The sequence below is a fragment of the Bombyx mori genome, chromosome 6, assembly GCF_030269925.1.
Source record: "Bombyx mori chromosome 6, ASM3026992v2".
NCBI classification, from domain to species: domain Eukaryota; kingdom Metazoa; phylum Arthropoda; class Insecta; order Lepidoptera; family Bombycidae; genus Bombyx; species Bombyx mori.
Genome location: NC_085112.1, coordinates 12,891,466 through 12,903,503, shown reverse-complemented (window position 1 = coordinate 12,903,503; position 12,038 = coordinate 12,891,466). Strand labels below are relative to the sequence as shown.

At 39.6% G+C, this 12,038-nt stretch overlaps 1 protein-coding gene across 1 annotated transcript; it reads left to right on the top strand.

Annotated features, from left to right (window-relative positions):
- Positions 1-495: 495 nt before the first annotated feature.
- LOC101739994 (probable sodium/potassium-transporting ATPase subunit beta-3) lies at positions 496-1,598 on the top strand. Its single transcript, XM_062669225.1, has 2 exons — positions 496-754; positions 982-1,598. The coding sequence occupies exons 1-2, from the start codon at positions 607-609 to the stop codon at positions 1,569-1,571; spliced, it is 738 nt and encodes a 245-aa protein (XP_062525209.1). The 5' UTR covers positions 496-606; the 3' UTR covers positions 1,572-1,598.
- Positions 1,599-12,038: the final 10,440 nt, after the last annotated feature.

Below are 12,038 nucleotides of genomic sequence, written 5' to 3'. Positions count from 1 at the left end.
AATAGACGGTGTTGTATTTCTCGAGCGTTCTAGGTGTTACTAGATCCTTCGATATTCGTTTAGCTATTCGGCGATAGATGGCGTTACTCTTATCGGTGTAACAATACCATCGTGTAATGAAATCCAAATAGATTCTAATTGACCGAATTACCGGTAGATGACCTTGACCATTTCTAGATTGAAGGGTGAGGAAGGCGGTATTTGTGAAGATGGGTGGCGGCATACACGTTGTGATGTGTATGAGCTTTGGTAAGCACTGAAAACCAGGTAGACTGTGAGCTTGTTAACGCTACTAACCAATAAAAAAAATAAAGAAATAAAATATCAACCTATCTGAAGGAACCTAGTTCTGCTTGAGCGTCTTTGTGCGCGACTGTCCATTTATTTACATAGCGACCGATATCTTGTGACAAAAAATATAAATTGATCAAACGTCAAACCACAAACAATAATTTCATTGAATTTGATAACTCAAGTGTCGAATACACAAAATGACATTTCATTTCATATCGTGGCCCTACTGTATTGAAAATGTCAAATATGTACTCAAAACAAACAGTCTTTATTTAAAGTGATCAAATGAAATGGTGAATATTAAAGATAAATATGAAAACCCATCAACCTCGCAGAGTGCTCCAACAACCCCGAGACCTTTGCGTCGAGACCCATCACTTCCAACGTCTTTACCTACATACTCAAAGCCAGATAAACTGCAAGTTGTATCTCAAGAGAAGCCTATATCTAGTAGAAGAAGGTTCCTCAAATACCTTTACAATAGAGAAAAAAAGACATTTTGTGGTAGAACGTGTAAAAATTGGTTTTCGATCATCATCTATTCTGTCCTATATGTAATATCTTTGGCAGCTTATTCCCTGTTATTTTTATATGGTACTTTAATAATATTGAAGGAATTAATTGATTATCGAGTGATGGACAAAGTGGAGTTACTGACTTATTCAGAAAATGGGATCGGCCTTTCAGGGACGCCAGCTTCTGAAGGTGATCAGCCAATAATCTGGTATAGGCAAGGTATTGAAGATGATTACAAAAAATACATTAACGCAATAGACAGACTTTTAATCAAGAATAGAAGGAAAAGGGAGCTCAGTGATTTAGGGCCTTGTGGCGAAGCTCCTTACGGATACGGAGACAAACCTTGTGTGATAATCAAGATAAATAAACAGTTGTATTGGAAAGGGAAACCATTGGACACCAATTCATCTGAAACGAAATTGGCACCAAAGCAAGTTCTGAATTGGATACAGAGAGACAAGAAACTCTGGAATTTCTGCGAAGGGGTTACCTCGTTCGACAAAGAACACTTGAGGGATATCGATTACTATCCAAACCCTCCAGGCATAGATCCTGGCATATTTCCAATAGATTTGCAAAGCGCTTTGCCTGTAGTTGCCATACAAATATCGAATTTTACTATAGGTACATCATTGGCGATAGAGTGTAAACTTTGGTACGAAGGAGGTCCTTCATCTTTTGGGTTTGTAATATATGTTGCTCCAGATAGTCAAGTAGTTTATAGGAAGACGATTGATAGTGAAACAAATAGTGGATGATGTAAATAAATGTTTTTAATGACTGAATGTATTTGAAATTCATTTTCCCTTGGTATTATGTAGCTCGGTGGTGATTGATTCGGTTGAATATTTCCTTTGATAGTTTCGCGTACCTACCATTGGTATTGGACCAATAAATTGGAAAAACGACAGTTGTCGACGTCGAAACCGCAGAAAATAGTGTTATTCATCTAAAGAAGTCTGGTATGCATATATGGCTGCCTTGCTGGCTGTGTCAATGCAGGGTCGGTATAATTAGTAAAGTTCTTAATTACTTTTTTGTCCGTGTCCACCCAATGCTGAGCGTAGGTCTCCACATGAACCCCATTCCTTTCATTCTCTTGCCTTTCGCATTCAATCAGTACCAATCACTTTGACCAGCTCGTCGATCCACTCAACAATATTCACTGATTGTTAAGTCGTTGATTTACTCTGGTAGGTGATTGCATGAAATAGAACCGTCGTTCTTGTAATTAATACGTTCATTACAATACTAAATTGGATAGATTGTGAGCTTCTGTAGCTATTTTCATTACAAAGGCACCATACGGATTTAAAGATTGGTGTACCGTACTATTGCATTAAAAAACCATTATGCTTTGTAATGTTTTTGTTTTCTACAGGTGGTTTCTATACGTGCTTCACATTACCGGGGACGTAATCTCCATATATCTTAGGGAATAGGAATAAGTTTCTTAAGTGAGAAGTTGATTGTGTGGTTTATAAGTGAAGAGTAAAGTCCGGCAAACAATAAAAAAAGCAAACAATAAAAATTTAAATAAATATATAGTACTAAGAAAGAAATCAGCTTATCTGAACCGAAATAGAGTTAAAATGTTTTTATTCTATTCGTATCGAGTTATGAGTTTCTATGTTGAATACAAACATACGGTTGAGTTTGATGAAATTTCGTAGAAGTTGTTCAACGTATCGTGACCTAACATACACAACGCGTCTGACTAAAGTAAATATCTAGGGAACGTGAATATGAGCCAGCCAATATATTTAATTTGCTAATTCAAACTCTGATGCGAACATGCTCGTCGTCTGAGCAGGTATTATGATTGTGTGGTTTATAAATATACGGAACTAACAATTTGTGTGTTTTTATTTATTTATTGCTTTAATGGGTGGACAAGCTCAGAGCCCACTTGGTCTTAAGTGGATACTGGAACCCATAGACATTTACGACGTAAATCTGCCACCCACCTTGAGATATAAGTTCTAAGGTCTCAACTATAGTTACAGTGGCTGCTCCACCCTTCAAATCGAAACGCATTACTGCTTTTTACCGATATTTTCGAGAAACGTTATTTATCATAGTCAACTTCGAAGAAAATATACAAATTAAATCGTGATTCAATCCACAAAAGCTCTATCATTATAAGATGTATACATATACCCTAGATGTAGGTATTTAGAAGCAATTTTATTTATTTTGGCTGTGACCATCTCATACAACAGTTATCCTTCAAAGTCAAAGTTACAATTTTATTAAAACTCGTTTGAATGGCCGCGGAGAAACCCAAGCTAGGGACCTTATTTCACAGTTTTATATGCAAGAAGAATCTTTTAAATGAACTTTCCGCAATTATTTTGTTAATCCCTCATCCTTTAGAGCGAATTTTGTGCGAATTTGGGTATGGTGTGATTAGACAAGGTAAGGTAAGGTACGTGGTTATTAATAAACATGATGAATTAGGTAATTGTTTATGTATCTTTTACATAAACAATTAGGTAGACAGCGGCTTGGCTCTGCCCCTGGCATTGCCACAGTCCATTTGCGACAGTAACCTCTCACATCAGGTGGGCCGAATGCTCGTCTGCCTACAAAGGCAATAAAAAAAAAATTGTTTAAATATTGTGTTTTGCTTGATAAAATTGCTTAAATAAATAAAAAAAATTAGTCTTTGGTTTTATGAGAAGCAACTTATTAAGTAAATGCATTGGATTTATCTTCGGTTTCGTTACACATGATGTGTTCATGGTATTAAAAATAGCACATACAGTTACTTTAAGGATTACAGATAATTATGATAAACATGAACAAATTGATGTTAGATAGAATAACAGCATAGCTACTAGTACACTAAGCTTAATCCCTAAGCATGGGCGCAATTTTTCATACATTTTAATACTCTTAAATTTAACTATAACTGAAAGACAAATTTACTATAGCTGAAAGAAATCAAATTAATTTAAATTGAAAAGGTAAAAGAAAAGTTGAAAAGAATTTTAAATTTTACCGTCGGTCAGTATAAGAACTCTAGACATTTTGTTTAATGCAGAGTGTATAATGCAGAGATTTGGTTTAAAGTTTAAATATATAGTTAATATATGATAGTCCGAAGGACTTTGATTTTTGTTATCATATAAGCAATTTCCAACATATTCAATCATTAAGTGGCGAATAAAACACTTTATCTTTGTACATTGTGATTTCGCAGAGATAGATACTTTTTTATTTTATTATTATTATTATTATTATTTTTTTTTTTTTTTTATTGCCTTTGTAGGCAGACGAGCAGCATACGGCCCACCTGATGGTGAGTGGTTATCGTCATCGTCCTGTCTACATACATTGCCAAGCATCCACGTATTTTAAAATGAGGCCTGATTAACTCGTTATCTAAGCATTCACGTTGTGATATCATTAGGCCCTGGTAGCAGCTAAGTACCATGAGCAGGCGGGCACACAATGAGCACTTCCCCCATCTATGGTACTAAAAAGAGTTTTGGTTACAAAGCAACCTTACATTTTCTCGTTTAATCTTTTGTTTCTATTATAATATAAAAAAAAGCGGCAGTAATATTTATTGCTGAAACAATAATTTTTAAACAATTACCACAATTTTATGTAAGATAATGTTGCCATCAATTTGAATGTAGAACAGAAATTTTAATTGAAAAAAACTGGAGATTGTCGTTGCTACGACGAGTATTACGTAAACAGGAAGCAGGACGGATCTTATTCACGACAAGAAATCTGCGAAAGTTTTACAAGATTCTGCAGAATACAAAATACAACTGACATCGTTTGAAGCAAATGAAAATGATAAGCTAACCGTAGATTAAACAGTAATATACAAAGTTCAAACAGAAACTATGCATTGTGATTGTTGTTGAAAATGTTAATGTTATAAAATGTTAATTACATTTTTCCGGATCGATAACATAAAAATGGCGGTTAGATTATGTGATGATGGCATTAAATTCCGTCATTAATACATAATAGCTACAGTCATTACACTTTAGAAAAGAACACGATTATAGTGGATCAAACTCTATATCTGACGCAAAACATCGGATTAAAGTGAATCAATGCGTAGCTTAGACTCAATGTATGGGATTAAAGTGAATCAATGCTTAGATCTGACGCAAAGCATCGGATTCAAGTGAATCAATGCCTAGTTCAGACGCAAGGTATCGGATTCAAGTGAATCAATGCCTAGTTATGACGCGAGGTTTTTTTTTATTTTTTTTTTTATTATTATTATTATTTTTTGAGATACTACTACTTTGATACTATTGAGACTTAACCTCAAATAATATAAAAGCAAATCAATGTCTCAAGGTAAGGGGCCGCATTCACGTCAAAACATCTCGTTCACCTGTGCAATTAAAAAATGGTTCTGACCTATTTCTTGTTTATTCTGTTCACATTCAAGTCTTGACTTGGGATCTACCTACTTTTATTTTCCTAAATCTCAAAAAAACTAACAAATAATAACTTCCATGTACACCAAATAATCTATCGTTTTAAGCTTTTGCGGCTATATACATACACTACACACACTATGTACCGAAATGAGTTCCGATATTTGGTTATTTGCGAAATTCGTGGTAAGAACCCTTTAAGCAATAGTGTAAATAGCCTATGTTATCTAATAAGGCAATAATTATTCACTTAGGGACGGGTCAAAGATACAGTGCGTCATCATAATATAACATAAAAAAAAGTTCACATGCTATAGTGGGTAACCAAAATATGTTGACATGCATTACTCATCGCGTCCAACCCAAAACTCAACTAAGCATTTACAAGATTCTGTTTGATAAAGCATGAAGTGATTTATATTTAGGACGTCGCATAAATTCTACAAGCGAGCAACAAAATTGCCAACATTTATTTTCTTCAGCGTCGACAGGCAATATTTTCATATTAGGCAACAACAATTAACGCTATAGCAATGATAACGATACGATTATGACAATTTTTTAAGAAATGCATATTGACAGTTTACTACGAAGGACAAACTTTTTTTTTACGACCTTTGATGCGAACTTTAATTATTTTTTTCTCCTACCTACATCGAAAGTTAGGTTTTCGTCCCGTTGTACAGGGAAGAAAGTGTAATTTTCTTCCCGCTGTACAGGGAAGAAAGTGTAACTTTTTCTCCCTGGGTACAAGTGCGCATGCGCGTTAGTGTCTACGTCTGCTCTCACGCACCTAACATTCTTCGCCATTTTTGTCAGACAGTTCTTATTCAATTAGTAGTAGTTTATTTAAAAATTAAAAAACAGTTAAATTGTTTTTTTTATGAGTTCGGGGGGGCTCCGCCCCTCTACCCCCGGCCAGGGCTTCCTCCCTGGACCCCACCGGGGCTTCACCCCTGGACCCCACCGGGGCTTCGCCTCTGGACCACGGCTCGGTACTCCACGAACTTTCGGCCTGGTAGGAAAAAAAATAGAATGTGCACTGCGGGAGAAAAGTTGAACATTTCCTCCCGCGTGTAAAATTGCAAACTTTTCACCCTTGGTGCACAATGTACTATTAATATTCGTTTTTTTTTTTCGAAAATAAATTTACTTCTTCTCTCTGCTCTTCGGCGTGACAGTGATCCTCAATTTTATTTAAAAATAAACTAATTATAATATTACAAATAAGCTACTTAAATGTACCATGATCATAAATCAAAATATTGAATACATCAAATTTTTTATTAGCAAAAAGTTTGAAGATCTCTTCCTCATTTTAGTAGGAATTTTCCATCCGGTCCACGTACCTCCACACTCCACAGTATATAAAAATATACATCCGCATTTCGTCCCCTTTTACATGTTTCCTGCATTACATCGTTACGCAAAATTTATTTGTATTAGCACTTTCGACGTGCGCCCTTCTACTCAAAAACTGTTCTTACCGTAGATTTGGGTAATCGTACGAAATGTGTTTTATACGGCGCTAAGCCTAATATCCGTGTTACAGTTTCGTGCCTTCAAAAATAAGTTAAAAAACAAAAATCTTTACAAAATATATTCTTGTAGCGACAATTTCTCTTATTTTTTCTTTTTGTTTTTACCCTTTTTATGACAGACTAGTGATTCCCTTGAAGTCGAAATTCGACTATAGTTAATTAAAAAATTATAAGTTTGTACACTCTTATGATTCTATTATCAAAGACTATTATATTTCTATAACCACAGATTTCGCCAAGACTACACTTTAGATAAATTATATGAAAGATAAACAATAATAATCTATTCTCAATTTGACCACATACTTACTATAAGCAATAAGAAAAGTTTGACAGTAAACAAAGAGTATATAATTATGTGTGTGTGTCAAATACGTGATAGTGTGTGTAATGTTTTTTTTATTGATTTAATGTATTTTTAATGCATAATTTAAAAAAAAAATTGCATTCTTCACTCCTTCTCTATATTCTCTATAAGTGTGGGAAATTTCAGACTCCTCCGTCCAGAAAATTTTCGTAAAAAGGGATACAAAGTTTTTGCTTCACGTATTAATATATAAATAATGATATAACTTCTTCAGTGGTTATTAGAGTCTATCGATATCATAATATGAAGTTTCAACTCCATTGCACAGCGGCTGTCCCATTGGAACGCATGCCTGTTCTACAGAAATAGGATCGCAGAACGAGCTTATCTTCTATCTTCTATGTTAATGCCACTACCTTGAGTCATGAGGTCTAAGCCTTAAGTGTATAGTATAACACTTCTCCCACTCTTCAATCAGGAACTCATTGTATGACATATCCTTCTTCAAACGAGGCTTGTGGAGAGTACTTAACGGTAGGCAGTGGCTTGACTCTGCATTGCTGAAGTCCACGGGCGGCGGTAACCGCTCAATAACAAGTGGGCCGTATGCTCGTCTGCCCATAAGCGCAATAAAGACAAAAAAAAACTTATTACGCTTCACAGTATAAACAGGCAAGATGGCTCTTACTAGTTAGTCCTATAGACAATAAATAAAATACATTATAAACATATATCGTAAATAATCCTAAGCAAACTAATTGCAAACTGACAAACCGGAACTAATCGTAAGTTGGTAACGACCAGAACTTATTAATAAAATTAATTAATGCAAAGGGAAGTTGTTGTTACGAGTTAGTTGTTTAGTTTGGGATTTAAACTACATAATATTGGGCATATTGAATGGAATTTATGGTAATGAAAATTAAATGATTATGCTGATAGTTACTGCTAGTTGTACCGAAGTCTATAAGCATTCGTGCAACGTGAATTCAGAAATAGGCAGTATGGAGGTATTGAAGTCGTCGTGGCCTAACGTATGAGACATCCAGTGCATTCGTGTTGAGCGATGCACCGGTGTTCGAATCTCAGGCGGGTACCAATTTTTCTAATGAAATACGTACTCAACAAATGTTCACGATTGATTTCCACGGTGAAGGAATAGCATCGTGTAATAAAAATGAAACCACCAAAATTATAATTTGCGTAATTACTGGTGGTAGGATCTCTGGTGAGTCGACGCGGGTGGGTACTACCACCCTGCCTATTTCGGCCGTGAAGCAGTAATGCATTTCGGTTTGAAGGGTGGGGCAGTCATTGTAACTATACTGAGACCTTAGAACTCATATCTCAAGGTTGGTGGCGGCATTTATGTTGTAAATGTCTATGACTCCAGTAACCACTTAACACCAGGAGGGCTGTGAGCTCGTCCACCCATATAAGCAATAAAATAAAATAAAAGTTATTACTTGTGATGGTGGTACTTACTCGTGTAGACTCACGCAACCCCATCAGTAAAGGTCAGTTGGCGTTTGAAGTAGGTATGATGTTGTGATACTCAAAGGACACTGCTCATTCTTCGGTGATTCCCTTGTCGCCTTTCATGACACCCAAGGAATGAGATGCGGAGATGTTATTCTAGGACGACACTGTACTGCCATAATCACCGACTCGAAATTTGGACCCAATATAATTCAAAATTAGTGCTAAAATTTTATTTTCAAATCAATGGCACAAATCTTGCCTATAAAAAGAACCATTAAATTCCACACCGCTCCACCAATCCTCCCTTGCGGCCCGGATTCAACTCCATCCCCCGAGGACACCGTCGAATCCATAAACATCTTCACTGATCACGTCTCGACGGCGATCACAAGATCTTCAAAGCAAGTCGATGTGGAGGATAGCTTCCACCGCATCAGACTTTCCCCCGATCTTAGGGACCTCGTAAGAGTTAGGAACGCGGCAATCCGGGCCTACGATCGATATCCCACGGATTCAAACCGGACTCGGATGCGTCGCTTACAGCGGGAGGTCAAATCCCGCTTGAGCGACGCCCGAAACGAAAACTGGGATAGTTATTTAAAAGAACTCGCGCCCACTCACCAAGCATACTGGCGACTAGCTAGGACCCTCAAGTCCGAAACTATCGTCACTATGCCGCCTCTCGTACGCCCCTCAGGCCAACCACCGGCTTACGATGACGATGACAAGGCAGAGTTGCTGGCCGATGCACTGCAAGAACAGTGCACCACCAGCACTCAACACGCGGACCCCGAACACACCGAGTTCGTCGACAGGGAGGTCGAGCGCAGAGCTTCCCTGCCGCCCTCGGACGCGTTACCCCCCATTACCACTTCCGAGGTTAAGGAGGCGATCGATAGCCTACAACCACGGAAAGCTCCCGGCTCCGACGGCATCCGCAACCGCGCGCTAAAACTGTTACCAGCCCAACTGATAACGATGTTGGCCACGATATTAAATGCTGCTATGACGAACTGCATCTTTCCCGCGGCGTGGAAAGAAGCGGACGTTATCGGCATACACAAGCCGGGCAAACCGAATAACGAAACCGCGAGTTACCGCCCCATCAGTCTCCTCCCGGCGATAGGCAAATTATACGAACGGCTCCTTCGTAAACGCCTCTGGGATTTCGTATCCGCGAATAAAATTCTTATAGACGAGCAGTTTGGATTCCGCGCCAGACACTCGTGCGTCCATCAAGTGCACCGCCTCACGGAGCACATCTTACTAGGGCTGAACAGGCGGAAACCCATTCCGACAGGAGCCCTCTTCTTCGATATAGCGAAGGCGTTCGACAAAGTCTGGCACAACGGTTTGATATACAAACTGTATAACATGGGAGTGCCAGACAGACTCGTGCTCATCATACGAGACTACTTGTCGAACCGTTCGTTCCGATATCGAGTCGAGGGAACGCGTTCCCGGCCCCGTCACGTCACAGCCGGAGTCCCGCAAGGCTCCGCCCTCTCCCCGTTACTATTCAGTTTGTATATCAATGATATACCCCGGTCTCCGGAGACCCATCTGGCGCTCTTCGCCGATGACACCGCCATCTACTACTCGTGTAGGAAGAAGGCGTTGCTTCATCGACGACTTCAGACCGCGGCTACCACCATGGGACAGTGGTTCCGGAAGTGGCGCATCGACATCAACCCCACGAAAAGCACAGCGGTGCTCTTCAAAAGGGGTCGCCCTCCGAACACCACGCTGAGCATCCCCCTCCCGACTAGGCGCGTCAATAACCCCGCCCCCGCCGTTCGCCCAATCACGATGTTCGACCAGCCCATACCGTGGGCCCCGAAGGTCAAATATTTAGGCGTCACCCTCGACAGTAGGATGACATTCCGCCCCCACATCAAGACGGTACGCGACCGTGCCGCCTTCATTCTAGGACGTCTCTACCCGATGATATGTAGGCGAAGTAAAATGTCCCTTAGAAATAAGGTGACACTCTACAAAACTTGCATACGCCCCGTCATGACCTATGCAAGTGTAGTGTTCGCTCACGCGGCCCGCATACACTTAAAATCCTTTCAAATTATTCAATCCCGTTTTTGCAGGATAGCCGTCGGAGCCCCGTGGTTCGTCAGGAACGTCGACCTCCATGACGACCTGGACTTAGAGTCCATCAGTAAGTATCTTCAGTCGGCGTCCATGCGCCACTTCGATAAAGCGGCACGACACGAGAACCCTCTCATCGTGGCCGCCGGTAACTACATTCCCGATCCTGCGGACAGAATGGAAAGCAGTCGACGTCGCCCTAAACACGTCATCTCGGATCCTCCTGATCCACTAACGGTGCTTTTAGGTACTTCAAGCACCGGTCACCGTTCTCGTCGAACCCGTCGCTTGCGACGAAGGGCTCGACGAGTAAATTAACTCTCAGACACAGCCCACTGAGTTTCTCGCCGGATCTTCTCAGTGGGTCGCGTTTCCGATCCGGTGGTAGATTCTGCGAAGCACGACTCTTGCTAGGGTTCGTGTTAGCAACGACGTCAGGTTTGAGCCCCGTGAGCTCACCTACAAAAGTTAGGGTTACGCTGACATAGCCTCTCAAGGCTCTCAGCTTAGGTAGGAAAAAAAAAAAAAAAAAAAACATATTTCACTGCTCTTAAACTGCTTGAAATAAAATTGGAATTGTTCTTTCACTCTAGTATATCGTTTGCTCGCCATTCCTGTGAGGTCACAAATTGAAAGGTCATGGGGTCATTGCGGTGTCATGCCGTTTTTACAAGTAATGATATGATCAAAGATGATGCGTAGCTTAGATGCGCAATTATTCTATGTTGAATTTTAGGAAATTATCAAAATTGCTAAGTAATATTCAATGTTTTACCTCGAGGAATCTTTAGAATAAGAGTTAGGACTTTATGTTGTACTTTATGTGTAAGGGTTCGGACTTAACACTTGTTTTAACACCATCGAATGTGGTGAAGAATTTATGAAGAACTATTTTTATTTTTTATTGCTTAGATGGGTGGACGAGCTCACAGCCCACCTGGTCTCAAGTGGTTACTGCCGATAGACATCTACAACGTAAATCCACCACCCACCTTGAGATATCAGTTCTAAGGTCTCAGTATGGTTACAACGGCTGCCCCACCTTTCAAATCGAAACACATTACTGCTTCACGGCAGAAATAGCCAATGAGGTGGTACCTACCAGTTCGGACTCACAAGAGGTCCTACCACCAGTAATCAGTACTAGGGGACCGATATAGACTTATAGATGAGTACGAAGTGGCAATGGGCCGTACGTGAATTCTGTAGCAACGATAGCCGATTTGCCAAATGTTTTCGCCAATAACGACCACATAGTTGCAAACGTAATGTGAATCACTATCCGCATGATTTACAAAGAACCTGATGTGGGTGGTAGGAATTGGATGCTAGCGACCAACATTTAGTAGTGGAGAAGAAAGGCCTCTAGCAAAGCTGTGT

What these genes read in the sequence shown, in the direction of transcription:
- LOC101739994 (XM_062669225.1), top strand. Translation starts at nt 607, where the DNA reads ATGAAAACCCATCAACCTCGCAGAGTGCTCCAACAACCCCGAGACCTT. An exon ending in CCTATATCTAGTAGAAGAAG is followed by an intron (nt 755 to 981) that starts GTTCCTCAAATA and finishes TCGGCCTTTCAG; the next exon opens with GGACGCCAGCTTCTGAAGGT.